The sequence below is a fragment of the Heterodontus francisci genome, chromosome 33, assembly GCF_036365525.1.
Source record: "Heterodontus francisci isolate sHetFra1 chromosome 33, sHetFra1.hap1, whole genome shotgun sequence".
Lineage (NCBI taxonomy): Eukaryota > Metazoa > Chordata > Chondrichthyes > Heterodontiformes > Heterodontidae > Heterodontus > Heterodontus francisci.
In genome coordinates this window covers 24,482,544-24,509,407 of record NC_090403.1, presented here as the reverse complement: position 1 = coordinate 24,509,407, position 26,864 = coordinate 24,482,544, and the positions used below count along the sequence as shown (strand labels likewise).

Sequence of the window (26,864 nt, the reverse complement as noted above, 5' to 3'; positions counted from 1 at the left end):
AGGATGGAACAACAATTGATTTTTTTTTGACGGATGAAGGAAGCATTTTGGCTGGAACACCAGAAGAACTACTTTCTTCCTTCAAATAGTGACTCTAGCACTCAGTCATCAGCAGCATCATTCTTGACTGATGTGCAAGCAATGCAGTTGTAATTTTGCATAACATTTGACCAGCACCAGTATTGACATCTATAGATTTACATTGACATATGATGGAATGGCCTCCCTTCTATTTAGACATCCTCCCTCTACTGCAATTTATGCATCATAAAAACATGTTTTTAATTGTGATATGATCCCCGTGAACATCACCAAACTAAAAGAATTGAATCCGAATTTAGGAATCATAAACCAAATGGACAAGATTTCAATTTTATAAATTTTACTCAAACCAAAATCAACATAAATTAAGTATGAACTAACAATTAAATAACAATCAAGATGTATATCAAGGGTTGCACATTAACTATCATAAGTAACAAGGCAGAATTACGCCGCACCATCACAAAATCCTTCAGGTCTTTGAACTTTTCAAGTAGATCTCCTGATCCTGTCTCCCAAGATGCAAATGCCAGTTTCCACTCGATTGCAGTTTGTCTGCAATCTGAACCCAACACAGTTTCCACCAAAACTGCGAACCCTTCTGGATCTTCTGTGGTTTTGCTCACAACAGTCCTGATGCTGTAGCTTCACTGGTCTCATCCTTCGTAAATCTTTAAGGCGCCAAAAACAATGGTAGCAACGTGTATTTTCCAAGGGTCAGCTCCTAGAAAACAGGTTCAATTCAAACAGCTTGTCTTTTTTTAAACCAACAGCTCCCAGCTTGTTTCAGTTCAGCAGCCCTGGGAAACTTTAAAAAAAAAACAATCCCCAGCTATATAGCTGGCTTCAACACCCTCCAGAGTCTTGCAAAACTGAAACCTAAGCTCCAGTCACATGTCTCTGGTGTGAAAAAAACTGTTCGTTTTGTTAACCTGGTCCTGACCTTCCAGAACACTAAAGCTTTTAGTTTCATTTTCAAATCGGGGTCTGTCAAAAAAAAAAACATTTGAACCAAAGTCATAGCACCCTACAGATCAGCTGTTTGCATATGAGGACTACATCACAGACTGAGAGGATCTTCAACTCTTGAACCTTTCCTTAGGATTTTGTCAATATCATTTATCCTGTTATCTCATTACATGCAGTAGTTTTGTACAAATGTCAGCAATAAAATCTCATTTACCACCAGCAGTGGCACTAAAAACACCAGGTACAAACACCTCTACCAGCATTGGTAGATTCGAGCTGGACCAACTCATCCAAAGCCAGTATGCTTATAATGCATTGCTAACTAAAGCAATCTTCTTTGCAGTTGGTGAGGTCTGCTATTATGGAGCAGCAATACAAAGAGCAATGCGAAGGAATAGCTACTTGTGTACTGATGACTATAATTTTAACAGCCTCATAATTCAAAATTATATTTTCCAGAAAACCTTGATCCCAATGAATATATTCTATCTTAGACCTAGTGGAATTAAGGACCTATAGGAGAACTTAAGCCAGTTTACTCTAGCCCTGATAGGATATACACCAGGGTTGTCCAACCTTTTTGCGTGGGGCGGGCCACATTACAATTTTTGTCTTACGCAGGGGGCCTGTGAGACAATTTCAGAAAGATTCAAAATTCTTACTGTTAATAAAAGCAACAACAAATGTACATTTTTGTGAAGAATCTTTAAATGAGAAGACTAATTTATTGACTTACTTACTCTTCACTATGTTGGACACTGATTTAGTGAGATACTTGGTATCATTTTGCTTGGACAAGTAGTCATAGTCTACCCACAAACTTGAAACGATGAGTATTTTGGATAGATGCCCATCTGTCGGAATACACTGTCTCCCTTTCTGTCTGTTTTTCTCTCTCTGCGTCTCCACTTTCTGTGACCCCCCACCCCCCTCTCTGTTGTTACCCCATGTTGTCATTGCTCTCTGTGTCCACCTTACTCTCTCCCTCGCTCTGTCTCTCGGCCCTCTCTCGCTCCGTCTCTCGGCCCTCTCTCGCTCCGTCTCTCGGCCCTCTCTCGCTCCGTCTCTCGGCCCTCTCTCGCTCCGTCTCTCGGCCCTCTCTCGCTCCGTCTCTCGGCCCTCTCTCGCTCCGTCTCTCGGCCCTCTCTCGCTCCGTCTCTCGGCCCTCTCTCGCTCCGTCTCTCGGCCCTCTCTCGCTCCGTCTCTCGGCCCCCTCTCTCGCTCCGTCTCTCGGCCCCCTCTCTCGCTCCGTCTCTCGGCCCCCTCTCTCGCTCCGTCTCTCGGCCCCCTCTCTCGCTCCGTCTCTCGGCCCCCTCTCTCGCTCCGTCTCTCGGCCCCCTCTCTCGCTCCGTCTCTCGGCCCCCTCTCTCGCTCCGTCTCTCGGCCCCCTCTCTCGCTCCGTCTCTCGGCCCCCTCTCTCGCTCCGTCTCTCGGCCCCCTCTCTCGCTCCGTCTCTCGGCCCCCTCTCTCGCTCCGTCTCTCGGCCCCCTCTCTCGCTCCGTCTCTCGGCCCCCTCTCTCGCTCCGTCTCTCGGCCCCCTCTCTCGCTCCGTCTCTCGGCCCCCTCTCTCGCTCCGTCTCTCGGCCCCCTCTCTCGCTCCGTCTCTCGGCCCCCTCTCTCGCTCCGTCTCTCGGCCCCCTCTCTCGCTCCGTCTCTCGGCCCCCTCTCTCGCTCCGTCTCTCGGCCCCCTCTCTCGCTCCGTCTCTCGGCCCCCTCTCTCGCTCCGTCTCTCGGCCCCCTCTCTCGCTCCGTCTCTCGGCCCCCTCTCTCGCTCCGTCTCTCGGCCCCCTCTCTCGCTCCGTCTCTCGGCCCCCTCTCTCGCTCCGTCTCTCGGCCCCCTCTCTCGCTCCGTCTCTCGGCCCCCTCTCTCGCTCCGTCTCTCGGCCCCCTCTCTCGCTCCGTCTCTCGGCCCCCTCTCTCGCTCCGTCTCTCGGCCCCCTCTCTCGCTCCGTTTCTCGGCCCTCTCTCGCTCCGTCTCTCGGCCCCCTCTCTCTCTCCCCGTCTCTCGGCCCCCTCTCTCTCTCCCCGTCTCTCGGCCCCCTCTCTCTCTCCCCGTCTCTCGGCCCCCTCTCTCTCTCCCCGTCTCTCGGCCCCCTCTCTCTCTCCCCGTCTCTCGGCCCCCTCTCTCTCTCCCCGTCTCTCGGCCCCCTCTCTCTCTCCCCGTCTCTCGGCCCCCTCTCTCTCTCCCCGTCTCTCGGCCCCCTCTCTCTCTCCCCGTCTCTCGGCCCCCTCTCTCTCTCCCCGTCTCTCGGCCCCCTCTCTCTCTCCCCGTCTCTCGGCCCCCTCTCTCTCTCCCCGTCTCTCGGCCCCCTCTCTCTCTCCCCGTCTCTCGGCCCCCTCTCTCTCTCCCCGTCTCTCGGCCCCCTCTCTCTCTCCCCGTCTCTCGGCCCCCTCTCTCTCTCCCCGTCTCTCGGCCCCCTCTCTCTCTCCCCGTCTCTCGGCCCCCTCTCTCTCTCCCCGTCTCTCGGCCCCCTCTCTCTCTCCCCGTCTCTCGGCCCCCTCTCTCTCTCCCCGTCTCTCGGCCCCCTCTCTCTCTCCCCGTCTCTCGGCCCCCTCTCTCTCTCCCCGTCTCTCGGCCCCCTCTCTCTCTCCCCGTCTCTCGGCCCCCTCTCTCTCTCCCCGTCTCTCGGCCCCCTCTCTCTCTCCCCGTCTCTCGGCCCCCTCTCTCTCTCCCCGTCTCTCGGCCCCCTCTCTCTCTCCCCGTCTCTCGGCCCCCTCTCTCTCTCCCCGTCTCTCGGCCCCCTCTCTCTCTCCCCGTCTCTCGGCCCCCTCTCTCTCTCCCCGTCTCTCGGCCCCCTCTCTCTCTCCCCGTCTCTCGGCCCCCTCTCTCTCTCCCCGTCTCTCGGCCCCCTCTCTCTCTCCCCGTCTCTCGGCCCCCTCTCTCTCTCCCCGTCTCTCGGCCCCCTCTCTCTCTCCCCGTCTCTCGGCCCCCTCTCTCTCTCCCCGTCTCTCGGCCCCCTCTCTCTCTCCCCGTCTCTCGGCCCCCTCTCTCTCTCCCCGTCTCTCGGCCCACTCTCTCTCTCCCCGTCTCTCGGCCCACTCTCTCTCTCCCCGTCTCTCGGCCCACTCTCTCTCTCCCCGTCTCTCGGCCCACTCTCTCTCCCCCCGTCTCTCGGCCCACTCTCTCTCCCCCCGTCTCTCGGCCCACTCTCTCTCCCCCCGTCTCTCGGCCCACTCTCTCTCCCCCCGTCTCTCGGCCCACTCTCTCTCCCCCCGTCTCTCGGCCCACTCTCTCTCCCCCCGTCTCTCGGCCCACTCTCTCTCTCCCCGTCTCTCGGCCCACTCTCTCTCTCCCCGTCTCTCGGCCCACTCTCTCCCTTACACTCTCTCTCTCTCCCTTACACTCTCTCTCTCCCTTACACTCTCTCTCTCACCCTTTCCCCCTCTCTCCCTTTCTCCCCCTCTCTCTCTTCCCCCCCTCTCTCTCTTCCCCCCCCTCTCTTCCCCCCCCTCTCTTCCCCCCCCTCTCTTCCCCCCCCTCTCTTCCCCCCCCTCTCTTCCCCCCCCTCTCTTCCCCCCCCTTCTCTCTTTTCCCCCCCTCCCTTTCTCCCTGCGCCCCCCCTTCCCTCTCTCGCTCTGTCAGTTGCAGAGCGCGGGTACGCTCAGCTGATAGTCAGTTTTTTAAAAAAGATCTCTGCTCCATTTCACAATGACAGGTCTGATATCGGGAACAGCAGTTTCTGAACTTTGGACAGCTTCGGGGTTTTCCAGTGGGCTTTTTAAAAAGAAAGTTGGAACCTGCCAGAAAAACCTGAAGCTGTCTGAAGTTCAGAAACCGCTGTTCCCGATGTCAGACCTGTGAGCTGGAAAACTGACAATGATGTTTTTTTAAAAGCCGTATTGCAAGAAGAAGCCAGTGGAAAATCTCTCATCTCCAGTCACGGACCCAAGGTGAGGGTGATGAACGCCCCGGGTACAGTTTACGTCTGCCCACTGGATGTTGGACAACCCTGATTTCCACAAATCCTCGGATCACAATTGTGAATCACTCCTTGTAGCAGAATTGAGTGATTTTTCCACGTACTTTGGAGGCAGCTTTTCTTCAACTGATGCTGATGCATTTATCGTTGTCCAGCTGACATCCCTCCATGAGTGAGATTTTTGCATCTGATGATATTGAGGTCAACCAGAAGGCAGCCCATTGCCCTAATATATGAAGCCTTTCCAATTAAAGCACTGTAGTTACAGTCCCGATCCTGCTTTCTGCCTTGGTGACTGCCTGCCTAATAATTTGATGTACAGACTTCAAAACAGCATTTTTATTTAAATTCATGGGACTTGGGCATCACTGTTAAACCTTGGCAGCGACATCCACATCGCATGAAAGAATAAAAAAGGGCCAAACTTCATGCAGTTTCTCTCAGTGTTTTCTGCAAAGCGACTGCTTGTTCCTAGGTGAATTTCTCTGCAGCCCCCTCTAGTTATAGAGTAAAAGATTTGCTTCAGAATGAGATCTTATATCGGACAATAAGAGACAACTGTCTGATCAATTGGCACACTGTTCTATCAAGGAAAATTTCTTAAGTTTAGTCCCCAGTGGATGACAGCATTTGATTTTGAAGTTGAGCTGAATTCAAAAATGATGAGATGATATCCGAGATAAGCAATTAACTATAGTTGATGTTCAATTACTTGACTATCTTGTGGGGAACTTCGACAAACTGATGCCCAGAATGTATTGTACGACATGACGTGATACTGTAATAATTCTTATTTCTGTTGCAGGGTAAAGAACATGTTGTTAAAATCAAATTGTGTATTGGAAGCCTTTGGAAATGCCAAAACCAACCGTAACGACAATTCCAGTCGATTTGGAAAATATATGGATATTAACTTTGACTTTAAAGGTGACCCTATAGGGGGCCACATAAATAACTACCTATTGGAAAAAGTAAGAATTGATATAAATAAATTAATTTGAATCTGATCTGTTTCTTGGGCAAGGGGGAAAAAGGAGAGAGAAAAGAGAATCAGGTGGTTAGATCGGAGTCCTGCACCAATTGTACTATCAGTTAGTTCACAGATATACAAGACTATCCCATTGCTGCATGTCATCCTATGCTAATACCGCAGTACAGATGTGTTTTAGTGAATAAGGGTGTACAGTGAAGCATCCAGCAAAGAGCTGACACAGACACAATGGGTTGACTGGTTTCCTCTGTGTGTAAACCTCAGTCGGTTGGTTGTTCAGAGTTTTGAACAACTTTCAGTCTTAAAATTTCACTCTGTTTTCATTGTGAAAATTTTCATACAGTGGAGAGTATTTTTAATCCAATAAAAAAAGGTGCATTGCATTATGTAAAATGTAACCTTTTGCCTTTGATGGGTTATGAGAATTATGAGAAATCAGGAAACAATAAAGCTCAAATTTATCATTAATGTCGTTACTAGGTTAGGTAGGAATACTAGTTAACAATACAAAACATCTATTAACAATACACCTGTTAGTCACAAATATGTTACGAGGAATCATATGTGCACGATCACCCAGTGAGCGGTCACCTCCCTACTGATTATTTTCTTCAGTAGCTGACCAAGCTACTCGACTTAAGCACTGAATCACTGTTTGCCATGTTTGTTATTCTTTTCTTTCCAAGTTGGGCAGGATGTTCCATTGACAAGATCGTATTGTTTCAACAAAATCCACTTTAAGCTACAGTTGTCCATAGGCATCTGATTCTTTGTTCAAATTACAGTATCAGAAGCTGCCTTGACTATCAGCATATGTTTGCATTTCTTTCAAAAAGATCTTCACCTCTGGTGGATGTTACAGATGCCTTTAAGATCTTTATCAGTGAACACAATAGCACCTTCCTTTCCTGGTCTCCGTTCACATTTTAGAACCACAGGACAATTAAACAATCAAGAGTCCCTTAAATTGCAGATTTCTTGCAAACTGTTGCTTGGTGAATTAAAAACAGAGTTTATCTGATAAAGCACTTATAATTAAAAAAAATAGCTGCTTGTGGAGTTAAATTCTCTGCATTTCAAAAGAAGGCAAACTCTGACGTCATCAATCAGCATCAGTTTGTCACACTTTCACAGCTTTTCAAAACAATCTGTGCACCACTTAAGCCAGCTGAATTAGCGTAGTCTCTTATCTTTGTGCTTCCAGATACTGTGGCTTCATGTTTTTGTATACATGAATCTTTCTCATGCTCTAACTCAGCTTCAAAGCGAACCATAGCTTTGAAATACATCTTAGTGGTTTCTACTCGATTTTTACGACTTCTCTGCTTTTTGTGAAGCATTCCATAGCCTTAAAATGTTTTTTCACCAGTGACTTTGTTTATCTTTAATGAAAAACAGCTTGCAGTTGTTAACTGGTTACTTTAGCTCAAAAACCCTTTCGGCCTTCACAATGCATGTCGGGCAGGTTTGATCAGTTTTCTGTACACCTGCAAACAGCATAGCTTCCTGTATTTCATTTAAACTATCGATGCCCCTGGTTTGGATAGCCTTGCAAGTCTCAACTACGCATTTCAATTATATATAATACTGTTTTACAATCGCCACTAGCTGAGAAATCCAGTGGTTTAGGAGCAGAATACTGATCCAAGCCCTTGATTCGGAAAGATGTGGGCATAAGTTTCAGTTTAGTTTAGTTTAGAGTTACAGCACTGAAACGGGCCCATCGGCCCACCAAGTCTGTGCTGACCATCAACCACCCATTTATACTAATCCTACACTCACCCCATATTCCTACCACATCCCCACCTGTCCCTATATTTCCCTACCCACCTACCTATACTTGGGGCAATTGCTAATGGCCAATTTCCCTATCAACCTGCAAGTCTTTGGCATGTGGGAGGAAACCGGAGGAAACCCACGCAGACACAGGAAGAACTTGCAAACTCCACACAGGCAGTACCCAGAATTGAACCCGGGTCGCTGGAGCTGTGAGGCTGCGGTGCTAACCACTGCGCCACTGTGCAGTGTCAGTGATGCCCACATCCCATGAATGAATAAAGCAAGGAGACATTTTTGTCCTATTATTTTAAAGGTTCAGTTTTTTATGCATTATTGAGTTTGCTTTTAAGGCAATTTTTTTGTCATTTTGCTGCTTGCAACTGTCAGAAATAAAGGGTAGAGCAGATTTGCACCACTTTTATGTTTAGAATCTGCAGCTGATTACACACTTGTGATTTTCTCACCTTTGCTTTCAGTTACAAATATAACTGCCTGACTCTCCCTATTGCCATATGGTGGCGATTCACTGTTGTGGGTCTTATGAATTTCTGGATTCTCTCCTGCCCTACCCTTTAATGGATGGAGTATTGAGTAGAATGAAAGCTTTAGATGCTGTTGTAGTGCTGCTTTATTAAAAAAGACTTGTTGGAAAGATTTGCATTTATATACTGTGAATAGAAGGAACAAATAAATTGTAAGCATGCTATTAAGGTAGAGCTGCACTCTCATGGACACAGAAGATCAAGATGAGCAGGGGCTAAAACGGAGATTTCATGTGCTTATATTGAAGCTCATAGACATTAGTTTTGTTTGTCAATTACAAGTAAGGCCTGGAATTGCCTCTGCATTTGTGCACAGATAGATGGACAATCTGGGTGCAAACTAATGTGTGCTTTAAAAGATCACGGAATTTTGGATGTATGTGAGTTACAAGCGTAACTCCGATACGCCCAAGTCTTTTCTGTCCAACCATCCATCCATTCATCCAACCTTTATCCGAGAGAATTGCTACACTTGAAACTGACCATGTCCCCGACTCTCCAATGTATCATCCAGTTGAGCTTGTTTGGGATGGGGGGGTTTGAAAAGGTACTCTGCCTGAAATGCATGAGGGGTGGTTAAATAACTTGAAACGTCAAATTTTAATCTCAGAGAAGAAATGTATGGTTTGGGTTGAGTGCTCCTTTGGCCATGATTGTTTTTGCTGATTGATGCCCATTTTGAGTCCGAGCTTATTCTACTGAGATTGGGAGGACACTTGGGATTTTCTGACATCTGCACAATGAATACAACTTCAGGCTTGGTAGTTTAAATTGGTGGTATGAAGATCTTTCTGTTGCTGAATTTTTAACTTCATTGCTTGCTATCTCAGTGCTTTGCACATTCCTGCCGCAAAGGTATTGGAAATGTAATATAGCCCAGCTTCTATAGTGGTCAGGGATTTTATTGTCTAGATTGGTCATTTTGGGGGATTAAAGCAAATGCATATACGAACATACGTGCATACGAACTAGGAGCAGGAGTAGGCTATTCAGCCCCTCGAGCCTGTAGCATCAACGAGCTTTTTATAAATCCTACTCAGTTGTTCCTTTATCTAATATGTAATGCTCTTGTTTGACAGTCTCGGGTTATTGTGCAGCAGCGAGGAGAACGAAACTTCCACTCCTTTTACCAGGTCAGTATGAACAAATGTCTGGTTCATAACTCAGTCAGACCGTTCAAAACCTTGTGTTACGGTTCATTCTGGCTAAATGTATTTTATCTATCTAGACTTTGGTCTGTAGCTTGCAGCTGAATATTTTGGTACACAGCGAAGTGGCAAGTGTGTTAACCTCTGCACCCAGTCCACATCCCAGACTTTATTGCCCCAAAGTGTTTTTCATCCTTTATTTCCACCACCGCTGCCACCATCCCCACAAAACCACCATCACATCATTTTTGAAGCTGCTGTTTCTGACAGGTGTACAGTTTAATGGTATTGGTTACCCTTTGGTGCCTTGCCCAAATGTCAATTCTTCCCATGTTAAGCTGGGAAGCTAAATGCCATGTTTGAGCACGAAGGGCATCTCATCTCATCTCATGAAGTGCCCATACATGCGGCACCAGGTCAAAAGAAAAGAAGTCTTGCATTGGTATAGTGCCTTTCAAGACCTCAGGACCGTCAATTGTGCTTCACATCTAAGGCAGTGCTTTTGAAGTGCAGTCGCTGTTGTGATGGAAGAAACGTGGCAGCCAGTTTGCACACAGCAAGCAATACGATGATGACAAAATGATTTGTTTTACTGATAATGATTGACTGATAAATATTGGCCAGGACTTCAGGGGGAACTCCACTGCTCTTCTCCGAGCTAGTGCCACAGGATCTTTTACATCCACCTAAGAGGGCAGGTGGGAGCCTTGGTTTAAAGTGTAATCCAAAATATGGCACCTCTGACATTGCAGCACTCACTCAGTACTGCGTCTGGAGCGCCAGCCTAGATTAGGTAGTTATGAGCAGGAATGCTTGTTGATTATCTTCCCATCCCTGTACCCAGGAGTGCTGAACCATGTATTGAGTCCCAGTTGCTTCTGCTGGGGAGATCAGCTAATTGAGCACAAACCAGAATTCAAGTGTTGAAGTATTCTGGTGTGAAGGGTTGGGTGCTTGTTGGCCAATTTGGAGCATTTCTTGCCTGTAAATAACGGAAACCTCCATGCAGGGCTAAGGTGCCTCGCACTCCAGAAATGGGATCAAAGCTGCTTTTATATAGTGTGAGATCGATGCCAACCTCTGATAAAGAGGGAAGTCTCGTGGCAAATGCTGGAAGTCCCAAAGTGATCTTGCTGGTTGGCCATTTGGATCATCCAATTTTAAGAGGACACTGGCCTTCATGAAACTGGCTAATTTACTCTAGTGTTACCGTTGGTTGTGTGAGGCTTGTGTTCAGGAGCAGCAGGCACCAGCATGACACTTAACCCAATATAAAAGCAGCTAAACAAACTGCGAAACTGCAGAAGGCAAGTTTTAATTGGCAAGGTAATTTGCAAATGGATACAGGAGGTTATTGACCTCACCGATATCCCCTCCGCAGGATGGAAAGAATGTTGATGCTGGTATAAATGCTCCTTATATACTTTGATTTGAAAATGGTGTGTTCATATTTTAGTTACTCTTGGGTGGTCCTGAGAAATTGCTACGAACCTTGCATATTCAGAAAGACCCTGCTGCCTACAACTTCATCAAAGCCGGAGGAGTAGTAAAGGTAATGTTAGACTGAGAAAGGAGAGCAAAATTAAGCAACTTGTTTTCACCTCCTCCTCATGCAACAGCTGAAATTTATGACTAGCGAGGGGTTTTAAAGAAGTATTTCTCAACAGTTTATGACTGGAAATTTGCAGTTTCTTTCTTGCTTCCTCCCCATCTCTCTGGCAACACTTAGATGGAGGGGACAAATACCTATTTGTTTTAAAGACCACTGTAGCATAAAGAGGCAGTGCCCTGCCAGTACTGTACTAAACCATCTGGATCAGGCGGATCCTGGGAGTGTTGGCAGGCTAGTCACTGGGGTGGAGGGTTATGCAGAGGGCACATGCCAGGGGTGCCATAATAGTTGAGCACAGTCTTGTGCCCATGTTCATGTGTGTACACTTCCACCAGGAGTCGGTGGGTCACGACCAGGAGCAGGACCGCTGGCCAACTCTGTTCCCCCTAACCCAGGGACTATTATATTAATTACAGCAGCCCCTGCTACAAATCTGACTCGGGTCAACTTACTTGGAAGCTGGGGACCTTCCCAGTCTGCGTGACTCAGCTGCTCACCGAACAAACTCTCTATCTCATTTGGAGAATGCGAGGATTGTTTATTAATGTGTACGCTGAATGACTTTCTGGGGAAAAACTTGGATGAAATAACTGATTTGCATAACTTTAACAATATGAAGGCTGTGCTGCATCTAGATGGTGAAGTCTGTTTATTTTACATTGTATGTAAAATGTGTTTCTAACTTTGAATTATCTGTGTTCGCAGTCTGCTATAAATGATGCTGTTGAATTTAAAGCTGTCGCAGATGCCATGAAATTGATTGGTTTCACTGCCGAAGAGATTCAGACAGTTTATAAAATCCTTGCCACTATTCTGCACCTGGTAGGTCCTCTGTTCCTGTTTGGTGGGGGGAGGCGCTGAAGAAATATCTTTTCATTGAATAGTGGCAGCCCATAAGATTTTAGCTGGATTTCTGTTATCAGTACCATGACAACCATATCCAAGCATGTTCAGGCCGATCTGCTGGGAGTGTTGTACCTTAAGAGAAACTAAAGAAAATTGTATTTTGAATGACAGTGCGACAGCCATGGTTTGAGAGTGGGAGTGTGCAGGAGACTAGAGTTTGTGAAAATTATAAACTAATTTTCTCCCCTTATATTTCTATTGAAATAGCTAACTAGGTTAAAGATCTCTTGGCCTAACCCTTCAGATTCTCCGCTGCATATAAGAATATAAGAAATAGGAGCAGGAATAAGCTGTTTATCCCTTTGAACCTGCTCCGCCATTCAATACATTCATTGCTGATCTACATCAACTCCACCTTCTTGCACTGTTTCCATATACCTTAATTCCCTCAGTATCCAAAAATCTCTCAACCTCTTGAATATACTCAATAACTGAGCATCTACGGCCCTCTGAGGTAGAGAATATCAGAGATCTGCAACCCTTTGAAGAAATTTCTCCTCATCTCAGTCCTAAATGGCCAACCCCTTTTCTGTGACTGTGACCCCAAATTCTAGGCTCTCCAGCCAGGGGAAACATCCTCTCAGCATCTACCTTAGCAAGCCCTTCAAGAATTTTATATATTTCAATTAGATCACCTCTCATTCTTCTAAACACTAGGGAATATCAGCCTAATTTACTCCATCTCTCCTCACAGGGCAAATCCCTCATTCCAAGAATCAGTCTAGAGAACCTTTGTTGCACTGTCTCTAAGGCTAGTATTCCCTTCCTTAGATAAAGAGACCAAAACTGTACATTATACTCCAGATGTGGTCTCAACAAGGCCCTATGTTATTGCAAAAAGACTTCTTCACTCTTAGCCTTTATTACAAAGGAACTGAAATATAACATACTTCTTGCATTACTGTTGTATTCTGTCCATCTGTGATGCAACGTGGAATGTTTACTGTGTTCAAGGCAAGCTGTTGATTTTCACTAACAACTGAATAGTTATTTTCACAAATATGTTGTGCATTAAAAATACTGCATGGTTACAACATTCTAATACTGTGCCTGTTGATGTGGCCTAATCTTATGTGACCATCTGTCAATTGAATGCAAACTCCTGGAAGTCTACACAAACAGCAGTTTGCCACATGGAGTCTGAACAGTGAATTAGCAGATTGGTAGCGGGCATTACAATAAAGGCAAGTAAAAGAAAAGTAAATTCAACTTTCCTCCCAGCTCATAATGGAGGATGTAAGGCTAGAGGAAGAAAATGGGAGGAGGAATATTAAATACAAGGGCATCATGTCACTTGAAGTAGTCAAGGCAGGGCACAAGTAACATGATACAATAAGATACTGAGGATACAGGCATTGTAAAGAAATGGATTAGAGCAGCATAAGTGGGGGAATGGGAAAGTAATGGACTGAAGACTAAAATACCTACTTGCTGATGAGTGACAAAACCATACTCAAAAGTAAGCAATCCAACACCCATTGGCTATTACCCTTCCTTCCTCCATACCACCCCTCCCCCCAACATCTAAATGGCTACAGTTGCCCTTCACAGACAATCTTATCCATGCTTCAGTCTCTCTTTATAGTATCCCTCCAATTGCACTACCCATCCACAATGGCCCTTCCTCCCCCAAGGCTGACCTCGGAGAGACTAAACTAAAGGAGGAGATAAATGGCTGGGGAATGAATAGAGTTATGGAAAAGGAGTGTAAAAAGATGACTAAAAATAAAGTGAGAGGGACTGCTGTTTAAAAACTGGTTAAATTGTCTGTACAGCAATACACAGAGTCTGTAATAAAACGGGATCTGAAAGCAATAATGCATCTCACGGACCAGGTATAGTCGGGATTGCTGAGACATGGCTACAGAAAAATCAGGACTGGGAATTGAACATTACAAATTTAGGAAAAATACAGGAGGGAAAGGTGGGTGGGGGTGGTGGGAGCGGGGGTGGAGTAGCTGTACTTATTAGAAAAAACAATGACAGCAAAAAAGTAACCCAGACATCAGTAAGACAGCAATAGACAGAATTCATGTGGGTAGAGATAACGGATAATAAAGGAGCAATCACACAAATGGGGGTAGTCTGCAGAATACCTAATAGTGAGAGGGCAATGGAGGAAGAAATATGCAAACACATTAGGGAAATGAGTAAAAAAACATAGAATAATAATTATGGACGATTTCAACTACCCCAAAATAAATTGGTTTAGAAGGCATAGGTAAAGGGAGTAAGGAAATGGAGTTCCTACAATGGGTGCAGTGCTTCGGTTCTAACCCAGTGTGCAGGACGTCCAAGAAGGATCTGCTCTTGGATCTAGTATGTGGAAAGAGCCAGAGCAAGTAGGAGAAATAACAGTTGGGGAACATCTAAGCAATAGTGACCATAATGCAATGTGGTTTAAGCTAATTAAGAAGGACATGAGCATGGCAAAGACCAGGGTAATAATTGGACGATAGCTCATTTTGAGAGATGAAGAATACAATTGTTTATGTGCTGTAAACACTTTATAACTTGAGACAATAATATTGACAAACGATGAAGAACGACAATGGGAAACATTTAAAACAGTCTTCCACAGAGTCCAGGAAAATAATACTCTCCAAAAAAAAATCAAAAATGCACCAAACGCTAATGAGATTCCGAAGATGACTTAAGACATGAGGGAAAAATAGAGGGCAAGAAAAGAGACATGCACTAAATACATGGACAGTAGGGGAGAGCATGATAAGAGAGAATATGAAGAAATTAAGAAGGCAAAATGGAGCTATGAAATTAAATTATCAAGGAATAAAACATAACATTCTGTAGACACACAAATTTAAAAAAGAAAAGTCAGGATGGGAATAAGGTCACTAAGGGACGGACAGGGATAAAACCACAGGCAGCGACAGCGAAATCACCAAAATATTAAATAATTGTTTTGCTTTAGTCTTTACCAAGGGTAGAGGATGAGATTAGGAATGATATAATCGCATTTAAAAGAAAATGAGAAATATTAAATAATCAAACTCACAGAGGATAAAATCCCTGATCCAGATGGATTGCTTCCACGCATTTTAAAAGGATGCTGGGAAGAGATATCAGTGGCATTATTACACGCATTTAATAGTTTGTTAGAAAATATGTAGTGCCAGAAACTGGAGATAGTTAATGTTTACCTGTGTTGTACCTGTCAATGGGTCAAATGGCCTACTTCTGCTGCTAATTCGTATGTATTTATGAAGGGAAATAGAATATGTCCAGGGAACTTAACATTGGCGGTAGGAAAGATAATGGAATCGGTACTAAAGGAGAAAATAGAAAAGTATCTAAATGCAAATATCTAATAATGAATAGTCATCATGGATTTCAAAAGTGAAAGTCTTGCTTGACCAAACGCATTGAATTCTTTGAAGAGGTAACACAGAGAGTGGACAAAGAGTAATGCGGTAGATGTAATATATCTGGATTTCCAAAAAGCCTTTTATAAGATACCATTTAATAAACATTTGGAAAAGGTCAGAGCATGCAGAGTCAGGAGACATGTAGCAGAATAGATAACTAGATGGTTGCAAGACAGAAAACAGAGGGTAGGAGTAAAGGGTAGCTATTCAGAGTGGCAAGGTGGGAAGTGGGGTCTCATCAGGATCAGTGCTGGGACCAGTGGTATTCAGAATTTATATTAATCTTTTAACTTTGAAATCAAAACACTATTTCTAAATTGGTGAACGACACCAAATTTGGGGGGGGGGAATAGTTGATACTGAGGCGGACTGCAACAAATTACAGGAAGACAGTAATAAACTTGCAAAATGAGCGTAGAATTGACAAATGGATTTCAACGTAGATAAGTGTGAGGGATTACATTTTTTTTTAAAAAGGAGGTCCCATATTACTTGGAAGATAAGAATCCAAATGAGTTAGAGGAGTAAAGGGATTTCTGAGTACAAAAATACAAATCATTAAAAATAGCAATGCAGATTAATAAGGCCATAAAAAGTCAAGCACTAGGATTTATTTCTAGAGGAATAGAATTGAAAAGTAGGGAAGTTATTCTAAACTTATATCAAACCTTAACCACACTTGGAGTGGAGTGAACTGCTTACAGCTCTTGTCGCTATATTATATAAAGGATACAGACACACTGTAGAGGGTGCAAAAAGGATTTACAAAGATGCGTTTATACCCATCAGGAAAGGATGGACAGGCTGGGTCTCTTTTCTCTTGAAAAGAGAAGGCTGGGGTGTGACCTGATAGGGGTCTTTAAAATTATGAAAGGTTTTGATAAAGTAAACACAAAGAGAGTGTTTCCAAAGAGAGGAAAACTAGGGGCTATCAATATAAGATAGTTGCCAAGAAATCAAAGAGTGAATTCTGAAAAAAAATTCTTGACTCAGCTCGTGGTGAGAATATGGAACTTGCAACTACAGGGGATAATTGAGGGGAATAGTATAGATGCATTTAAGGGGAGGTTAGGTAAGCATATGAGGGAGAAGGGCATAAAGGGTTAGGCTAATAGAGTTAAATGAGGAAGGATGGGAGGAGGCTTGAGTGGAGCATAAACATGGACTGGTTATGCTGAATGGCCTGTTTCAATACTGTATATCCTATGTAAACTTTTTAAGCAAAATGACAGAGTGATCAATACATGGAACTGAAGGCAAAAGCATGAAAATCATTTAAGAAGTAGTTGGATGATGTGATGAAGTGAATGTTAAATAAACTGAGATGGGCTGAATGACCACCTCATCCATATCAATGTTGTGATTGAGACTTGACTACTCATGTCTGTGCATGTCAGATTGTCATGCAGTACCATCTAGTGGCCACATATGTGCATAACCATTATTCTGATTCAATAATAATTAAAATAAAGTTTATACCACAGTTGCATTATTGAAACAATCAACATCCATCATAAGATATTTTCACAATGTTTCCATTCCTTGGGTATATATAACTGAATCGGTTGATTATTTATACTCCAAGTTTTCTTTTAATCCTCTATAATCCTGCACTGAAATGTTGCCTTAGCACATTGCTATTAATAGGTAGGAGGCCTAAACCAATTAAAGTAGACTTTTCAGACACTACCTCATCTGTGATACCCATGATATTACTGTGCCAAGTCACTCAAATGTATCATCATTGTGTCACTCATTCCTGTTGGTTTCTATGCGATAATATTTATGAAAAGTGTTGGCAAACCATGGTAAAAGTAGAAAAGTGCATCAATGAACCAATAAGTATTATATTTATTGGAAAGTGAACTGGTACACATCCAACTGTGTGTATATTTGTTGGAACTCACCAGGTTGGGTAGCCTAGTGCTTGTGATATTGGACTAGCAACCCACAAGTTGTGAGTTCAAATCCATGGAAGGAATAAGCCATTCAGCCCCGTGAGCTTGTTCCACCATTCAGTTAGATCATGGCTAACCTGTGTTTTAACTCTGTTTGCCGACCTTGGTTCCATGTCTCTTAAAGCCCTTTCCTAATAAAAATCTATCAAAGTTATGAAATTGAGCTCAATAAATCTGGTAATTTATGGGATAGGACCAGAAAAGTGACTGCCTCTTGATTGTTAAAATGACTCTTTCATTTTCTTGCCACGCCTGTCAATCCTGGCCTACATTAGATTCGACTATGTGGTTGATCCTTAATATCTCACAGCAACTTGGGATGAGCACTAAAATGCTGGCTTGCCACTGTCGCTTACAATCCAAGAACAAATTTAAACAATTGTCCTCACCAAGGAGTGGGTATCCGGTTATACATTCACATTTAAACTAAGTTTAATAAAGATGGAAGATTGCAATAAGTATCTCATTTAACTTCTTGCCTTATGTCTTTTTTTCATGCTTACATTTTCACAAGCTTTTTCACTTTTCTTTGATTTAGTTGCTTTTCCCCAAACTTTGCACCTTTTTATGTATGGCAGGACTTTGGAATTTAGTGATTACTTCATTCATTGAACTACAGTGATAGAGGAACCTTTTACTGCTTTACAAATTACTGGTTAGATTTGGCGAGGCTTCATTTTATAGTTCCTGAACTTCTCTGGCATAATTTTCTGAAGGGGCTTGAGAGGTTAGACACTGAGGGGTTGTTTCCCTGGCTGGGAACAGTTTCAGGATAATGGGTCAATCATTTAGGACTGAGATTAGGAGAAATTTCTTCACTCAAAGGATTGTGAATCTTTGGAGATCTCTACCCCAGAGGAATGTGGACGCTCCATCGTTGGATACATTTAACGCTGAGATAGACAGATTTTTGGTTTCTCAGGGAATCGAGGGATATGGGGAGCAGGCTGGAAAGTGGAGTGAGGCAGAAGATCAGCCATGATCATATTGAATGGCAGAGCTGGCTCAACAGGCCGTATTGTCTATGCCTGCTCCTATTTCTTGTGTTGTTCTTCAGCTGCTGAATCACTTACAATGGATTCATATTCAGCCTGAGTTAAGGGAGTGAAAGTGTCAGCTGCATGCTCTACTTCCAATCCCAATCTAACTACGTGCCAGAAGAGCTTTTCCTTTATTTTTTTCATGGGATGTGGGCTTCATTGGCAAGGCCAGCATTTGTTGCTCATCCCTAGTTGCCCTAGACAACTGAATGGTTTGCTAGGCCATTTCAGAGGGCAGTTAAGAGTCAACCACATTGCTGTGGGTCTGCAGTCACATGGAGGCCAACAGATTTCCTTCCCTAAAGGACGTTAGTGAACCAAGTGGGGTTTTTTGATGATCGATAGTTTCATGGCACCATTACTGAGACTAGCTTTCAATTCCAGACCTTTGTAATTAAAACATTGAATTTATTAATTTAATTTAAATTCCACTAGCTGCAGTGGTGGGATTTGAACTTACATCCCCAGGGCATTAGCCTGGGCCTCTGGATTACTAGTTCAGTGACATTGTCAATATTCCACTGCCTCCCTTCTTGTAGGTGGACAGTAGGATTGGACTTGACTGTGAATACATTTGCAGCTAAATAGTCAAACTGACATTCACCAGACAGACTTTCAATCACAGTTTTGATTAATATCAGTTCTCACAGGGATGAGAAATTCCACAAGAAAGGAAGGACTTGTCAGGATTTAAAAGGTATTTACAAAGAGGCCAAAGGGCTTTTAGAATTGAGATCTTTATTTTATCCACTTGAGTTTGATAGCAGACTTTCTCCTGTGAATATAAAACTGGATATAGATACTGTGTACAGTTCTGGTCTCCATATCACAAAAGGGATATAAGGGCACTGGAGAAAGCCATGTAAATCTTTTTTGCACTAACACCAGAACTCAGAGGTTGTATCTCTCAGGAAAGGCTGGAACTTCTTTCTCTAGAAAACCGAAGGGTTGGAGGGCCAAATGGTGGTGACCTGATTTCCTACTTTACAACTATATTTCACAAGTACTTCATTGGCTATAAAGTGCTTTGGGACGGATAGGGGTCTTTAGATTACGAAGGGGTTTGATAGGGGAGACTTAGAGAACATGTTTCCACTTGTAGGGGAATCCAACTCCAGGAGTCATAAGTATAATATAGCCACTAATAAATCCAAAACAAAATTCGAGAGAAACATCTTTACCTTGAGAGTGGTTACAATGTGGAACTTGCTGTCACAAGGAATAGATGAGTCAAAAAACAACTTGAGGCAAGCTAAAATAATGTGGGAGAAAGGAATAGAAAGATGTACAGAAAGGGCTAGATGAAATAAGGAGGGAGGAGGTTCATGTGGATAGAGTATAAACACTGGCATAAACCTATTGGGCCAAATGGCTTGTTTCTGAGCTGTCAATTCTACATGTCCTCTTGGGTGAGGCACCAGAGTTTGAGAACTATATTCAAATGTTTTGTCTAGCTTCAGGAGAGGAGGGAAAAGAGGAAGAGGAAAGCAGCTTTGAACTGGACTGAAAATTAGATAAATACCTCGGGCTTGAAAAATTTGAATTCTTGAGTGTGTAAATTGCTAATATTTTGGAGTATTTTGGCTCAAGGTCATTTTCAGGCGGTCACTTTTATACAGGGGCTGGTTCAGTTTGGATTCTAGGGGACCCAGTTTCCTGCATTTCTGCAACTATATGTTATCCTGGTAGAAAATGTGTACACCCAGGAAAAGCTGTGTGCATTTGCAGATATATTCCCATTTTATGGTGGGAGGAGAGGAGATGCATAAGATACAAGATCCATTTGTGATATCATTGTGCATAAGGCACAGAGTAAGATATATAATTTTCATGACTGCTGCTCATTTGAATTGTAAAATAAAAGTGACGTTGATTTAAACTTAATTTTCATCTGCAGTGGATTGTCCTATCATAGAGGGCTCTGCTGCAGTGTCCTGGGAGGAGGAAAATTTCATCATATTTGGCTGGCCTGAGGCATTCAGTACAGGAGTGAGCTGATGCCTGCACAGATGCTGTTAAATATAGAGTTTACATGATGGTGTGGCGTTGATACAGTTATGTGCTGCTATCATTTCTGTCCAGCAGCTGTACTGCTCATCCAGCTTGCGTAAAAGCACTCACTTTTGTGTTATCGCCTTGTTTACTATGACAAGGGAATATGAGGTTGTATGTTACTTAACCTCATTCTCATGTCCATTTGAGAGAACTTGGTTTTGCACTGGTTCAGTAAAGTGCTCATACTTGATATATGGACATGATGCAACCCCAAGTACCATCTCCCCATTCCTAGATGCCAAATTTAGTAAATCCAACAAAGTTTCCTTTCTGATTGCTGCTGGCTATGTGAGACCCATGGGTTGCAACCTGGCAGCCCTAACGGAAAAAGGAAAGAACAAACTTCCAGTTATGTAGCACCTTTTACAACTTCAGGGTGTTCAAAAGTGCTACACAGCCAATTAAGTACTTTTTGAAGTGTAGTCGCTGTTATGTAGGCAACACAGCAGCCAATTTGCACACAGCAAGATTCTTCAAACAACAATGAGATAATGGCCTGATAATCTGTTTTAGTGATGTGGGTTGTGGGATAAATATTGGCCAGGACACTAGGGAGATCTCCCCTGCTCTTCATAATCCAGTAAAATTAATGTTTACTGCAGCTTGTATTGACAGAATAGAGGTGCCTTAGTGATACCAATCTCCATTGGGGCATTTAGAATTATTTGTTTGCCATTGCCTAGTAATAACTTTTACAATCCTTGAAAAATCACGTTGTTGATATAGTTGGAGGCAGATGGGCATGCATTTATATAGCGCATTCGATACAGTAAAACATTCCAAGGTGCTTCAAGCAGTATCAAACAAAATTTAACACCAAGTTGCATAAGGAGCTAATGAAGATGAGCAAAAGCTTTGATAAAGAGCTACGTTTTAAGGAGCATCTTAAAGGAGGTTGCAGATGTAACATCAGTATAAAATTGTTATCATTTAACCAATGACACAGATTTGTATCTCTTTAGTATCTTATTGAGTCTCTCAGGGACATCTCAAAATATAAGACAAAATTAATTGCTTTGCCTGTTATGCTAGCAAATTAGGCAACAGTTTTTTGCATAGCAAGTCTCTGAGAAACAGCAATGAGTTAAATGATGAGTTAATCTGTTTTTATTCTGTTGGTTGAGGGAGGAATATTGGCCAGGCATAAGGGCAACTCCTGATTTCCTTTGGGTAATTCTACAGGATTGTTCATGTCCACTTGAATCACCAGAAGTGGTAGATATGTTTTGCATTTCATTTGAACAGGGGAGCCTCTAAGTGTATACTTCCTCAGCTCAAAGTTGAAAACACAATCTCTACTTCTTTGGTCCCCATCGTATGAAAGTTGCACTTAACATTGTGGCAGTGATCGGCAATGTGTCCATGATAAACGTTTTGACGTCCATGACTGTTCATTTTAAAGGCTGCGTTCGCTGACCATGCAATCACAAGGTGGCGCAGTACTGGCACATGCACAAATGCAGCCTCATCTACTGAAACATCACTGTCTGCGATGTCTCAGGCAGCTGCCAGTAATAAAGATAGCGCTCAATTTGACACAAAAACGAATTGAACCCAAACCTCGTCACCCCTCGATGGCCGCGATCGCCGCCTCCATCCCTCCAACAGTACCCTGCTCCCTCCCACGATCGTCGCTTCTCTTTCCCGCTCCCTCCCACGATCGTCGCTTCTCTTTCCCGCTCCCTCCCACGATCGTCGCTTCTCTTTCCCGCTCCCTCCCACGATCGTCGCTTCTCTTTCCTGCTCCTGTCTGCTTGCTGTTCAATTCCACTGTTCTTTCCCGTTCGCGACTGCTCGCCTCTTGCACCCCGCTCGCATAGTGGAGGCATTGAGAGAGCTGGTGGTGAGGTCGAGCTTCGTGTCGTCAGCGTACATGTGAAAACTAACAATGTGCTTTTGAATGACCAGTTAATCTGTTTTCTTAGTGATGTTGATTGAAGGTTGAATATTGGCTAGGATACCAGGAAGAACTCGTCTGCTCTTCTTCAAAATATTGCCATGAGATCTTTTATGTCCACCTGAGAGGACGAACTGGGCCTTGATTTAATGTCTCATCCGAAGAATGGCACCTCTGACAGTGGAGTACTCCCTTAATAACTCATGTAATATTCAAAGAAGAGCAGAGGAGTTTTCCCAGTGTCCTGGACAATGTTTAGCCTTCAGCCAACACCTAAAATAAATGATCTCGTCATTTATTTAATTGCTGCTTATGGCATCTTGCTGTGTGCTAATTAGCTGTCACTTTTCCCATATTACAACAGAGGCTAGACTTCAGAAGTGCTTCATTGACTGTGAAGCATATGGGGAGATTCTGAGTTCGTGAAAAGGACCTTAAAAATGCTCGTTTTCTTTCTTTCTCCTTCCCCCGACCCGCCCCCCCCCCCCCCTTCCCCCACTTACGTACCAGTGGATATGAATTTACCTCATGACTTCAGCTGAGTTCATCAGGATGCTGTTTATCCTTTCTGACAATTTGCAACAAGACTTTTTCATGAACTGATTAAGGAGGAGGAAGTGGTGTAATGTAGATGTTGTTGTGCAGGGTTTTGACGTCAGTGCCCTTTTATTGATCACAGAAGCACTCCATGCATTACAAGCTTGTTCTTTTCTGACTCACTGCCTGACTTGAATCATCTAATACTACTATTAAGCACCTTTTAAAAACAAGCCGCAGATTGTAAAAATGCCGAATATAACCACGTAGCAAGGCTGTGCCCTTTTGTGCAAGATTTTAAATGAGATTTAAAATTGAATGTTGTCAGTAAAATCAGCCCATCACTCAATGCTGGATTTAGTTCAGAAAAAGCACTTAAGTGCTCTGCTATTGAGGCAGTGATAATGTTAGGAAATGTAAAGTGAAAGCAATACCCAGAATTTTTGGGCAATTTTATCTGATTGATCCATTATGCAACTACATCCTTTTATTTATTTGAGTTTTTTTGGTTCAAGGGATTGTTTAAAGCAGTTCTGTAGAATGCTGCCCCTGTTTATATCTAGAGATGTTTCGTTTAACACTTTTTGTTCCTGTTATTTCTTTACTTTTTTCTGTGTAGCACTTACTGAGGCCAGCTGTTATGTACATATGTGCAGCAGCATGCATAGGTCTCATATTCTCACACTAATGTTGTCCTCATAAAACTGTTCAATTGCCAATTTGCGCAAAACAACAAGAAAAAATGTTATAGAAGCACAACAACAACTTACATTTATGTAGATCTTTAACATAATAAAACATCCAAAGGCACCTCACAGGAGCATTATAAAACAAAATATGACACCGAGCCACAAGGAGACTTTAGCTGCACACATTGCTGGCTTGTTTTTGAGGGGTTTTGATAAGAGTAGATGAAGAGAAACCATTTTCACTGGCAGGGGGGTCAGTAACCAGGGGATAATTGGCAAACGTACTGGCGGGGGAGTTGGAGGGAGATGATGAGAAATGTTTTCTCACAGTGAGTTTTGATGAAAGGATGCTGGAAGCAGATTGAATAGCAACTTTCAGAAGGGATTTGGATGTACACTTGGGAAGAGAAATATGTGCAAAGCTGTGGAAAAAGTGTGGGACTTTTTGGATAGCTCTTTCTAAGAGCTGGCACAGGCACGATGTACTGAATGGCCGCCTCCTCTGCTGTATGATTCTATGATCCTTTGTGACTCAATGTTTGAGTCATGTTGTACCACACTTAAGCACCCTTAAAAATAAATCAAAATACATAAAATAATAGCATAAGATTACATAATAATTAAAAAGTTAAATTTAATTTGAGTAGTTGAGGCAAAACTCTTGCCATTGGTAGGTGGGTCAGGAACCGGAGGACACAGATTTAAGGTAATTGGCAAAATAGTAAGGGGGAGATGAGAATTTTTTTATGCAGTGAGTTATGATGGTCTGAAATGCACTACCTGAAAGGGTTCTGGAAACTAATTCAATGATGACATTTAGAAGGGAATTGGATTTTTATCTGAAAATGAGCAGTTTGAAGGGCTAAGGGAAAAGGGCAGGAGGCTGGGACTAATTGGATAGCTCTTTTCTGGCACAGGCACAATGGACCTTGTGCCCTCTCCTGTATGGTGTCATTCTATGATTGTGTGAAATTGCTGGTGATAAAGCACATTATCGTCAGAAAGAAGAGAGGCAACATTTTGGATGTAGATATTTCATTAGAAGGGATCTGGATCTGACAGGTGAGCCTATCTTCTATTTCAGACAATTTCAGTTTTTACTGCAGACTTCCAGCTTTTACAGATTTTTACTTTAATAAACATCTCTGTTCACCTTGCTTTTTCTGCTTCTCCATTTTTTCTCATTCCTCTATTTCTATGTCTTTTAATTTTCTGTTTTCATGACCTAATAGAATATATTCCCGTCCTTTCCCTATCTGTTTCCTTTTTCCACCCGGCTTTCGCCATCTACTTTGTGATGATTGGAGATTCTAAACGTTTGGCGCTGAGCTCGGCTTTATAGTTTCCTGTCTTATTCACTACTGACACTGCTGCATTGCCTGCCTCTGGCTCATCTCACTTGCTCTGTCTCTGATCCCTGTGGTATCTGCCACCAATCCCAATGCCATATAGGTGCCATTCCATTCACAACAAACCAAACCATATCCAAGTGACATTCTAAATGGATGAGGCTACACAGAATGTTATTTCTGAAAGGAAACTTGATAGAAAATGCTTTGAGGCAGATTCATCAGCTCTTCATATCTGATGATCGATATACATCGCAACTGATCCTTTCTGTTTTCAGCTGCTGTTGGATCTGCTGCACACTTCCAGCATTTTCAGTTTTAATTTCAGATGTCCAACATTTGCAGTTTTTCCTTTCTCTTTTGATGAAATTATAACCCTTTCATTGAAGTTTAATTAATTGAAGTATCTGCTTTATTGCTGCTTCTGTTGTCCAGGTAACAGTCCTCCTGCCTCATGATCCCTATTAGTGTCTTTTAAGAAGGAATCCTTTTTACTTAAACAGAGCAGTTTATGATGGCTTACCGTGTCCTATTTGTTTTTAAAACTAGGGAAATTTGAAGTTTGCAATGGATGGCGACTCCGCTCTCATTGAAAACAGTAAGTTGGTGTCTGTGATTGCAGAGCTGCTGTCGACAAAAAGTGATACAGTAGAAAAGGCCTTATTGTATCGCACTGTAGCTACAGGCCGGGATGTAATTGACAAACAGCACACAGATCAGGAGGCCAGCTATGGACGGGATGCACTTGCCAAGGTAATAGAACTGAAAGCAAGCCTGTCTTGCAGCAGGTATTTGAAGATTGCTCTAAGTGTTTATTGACAGTCTTATCATGAGGAAATGTTGTCAGACTTCCCTTCCCTTTATTTGTTTTCTGTTCTTGTAACTGGAATTTCAGTGAAGTATAATGGTTGTATGGAATGTTCGTAGAAACCACTTGAACGCCTACTTCTGCTAATTATAAGATGCCTACAGTTTGTATTTATATAGCACCTATAGCTTAGAAAAACATCTCAGGGTGCTTCAAAAGTGGCATAATAACAAAAAGTGGACACTAAGCCAAAAATTGAGATATTACACCTATCAGCACAATTTGGATTATGCCTAGGGAAGAGCATTTTAATGCCTGACGGTGTTGATAATGGATCTGTCATAGATGGTAAATCCAACTTGAAGTGATGAATTGATCTTCCTTTAACAAGTAAGCATATTGGCTTATTTTTTTCCCCTGTAGCATATTCGTAGATAAGTTTAATGTTGCATGTTTTCACACTTCTTGCATAACTATTATGACCTTATAACTACAGAAATTTATAACACAGAAAGAAACTGACCACTGCACTAATACTAATTCCCAGCAGAGGCACTTATTTCAATACATTAACATATAATTCTAATATCAAAGGTGCATTTTAAGTTTTGAAAATGCTGTGGTTACTGAGGTTAGATTTACAATATGATTTTTGTGAAGCTTCCTGTGACTGTTCCTTCAATAGTATGTCATGATCTTGGAGCTTCATGTTTTCTCTATTGCAATATAATATCTGTTGCGAGGCAACAGGGAAAGGTGGCAACCAAAATTCCTATTGCAAACTGAAAAACTCCAAAATTTTGTTTGAAGGCACCAATTTAGAGTCAGTAACCTAAGCTCTTCCACACTGAACAGGAATGAATCATAGTACTGCATGTGTTCAGTTGATGGAAAGTGCTGAAAAAGGTTTATCTGAGTTTATTCTCATCTGTTGCTAATAAACCAGTTTCGAACTACCTTCAGGAAATTAACTTCATTCTGAAGTAGCTTTGAATGAGTCGAGGTCATTATTACATTTTGAAGATGTGCTGATCTGCTTTTAAGGCTGTGATATAAACAGGGAGTAAGGAATGGGAAAATGCCTTTGAGCTGAATGTGGGCATTTGGAACAGTCTGGACTCTGGAAAATTGCTTCTCAATGATTTATGGGCATCTATATCAACAGCATTCTTGTACAAAAACATCCTAAATCACATTCAGGGGTGTATAAATCTGAGCATTATTTTTCGAGGTACC

At 42.9% G+C, this 26,864-nt stretch overlaps 1 protein-coding gene and 1 long non-coding RNA gene across 2 annotated transcripts in view; one reads left to right on the top strand and one right to left on the bottom strand.

The window, feature by feature from the left end:
• The window catches only part of LOC137348057 (unconventional myosin-Id-like), a 552,237-nt gene that overhangs the window by 125,949 nt on the left and 399,424 nt on the right, over positions 1 to 26,864 (top strand). The window contains exons 4-8 of the mRNA XM_068013182.1: positions 5,737 to 5,902; positions 9,323 to 9,376; positions 10,848 to 10,943; positions 11,709 to 11,825; positions 25,370 to 25,573. Coding sequence (XP_067869283.1) covers positions 5,737 to 5,902; positions 9,323 to 9,376; positions 10,848 to 10,943; positions 11,709 to 11,825; positions 25,370 to 25,573 — 637 coding nt within the window. The remainder of the gene's footprint in view (positions 1 to 5,736; positions 5,903 to 9,322; positions 9,377 to 10,847; positions 10,944 to 11,708; positions 11,826 to 25,369; positions 25,574 to 26,864) is intronic.
• LOC137348058 (uncharacterized) lies at positions 398 to 22,855 on the bottom strand. The gene is made up of 3 exons (XR_010969055.1): positions 22,771 to 22,855; positions 14,926 to 14,979; positions 398 to 766 (listed from the first exon to the last, which is right to left on the bottom strand). It is a non-coding gene; the product is annotated as an uncharacterized lncRNA (long non-coding RNA).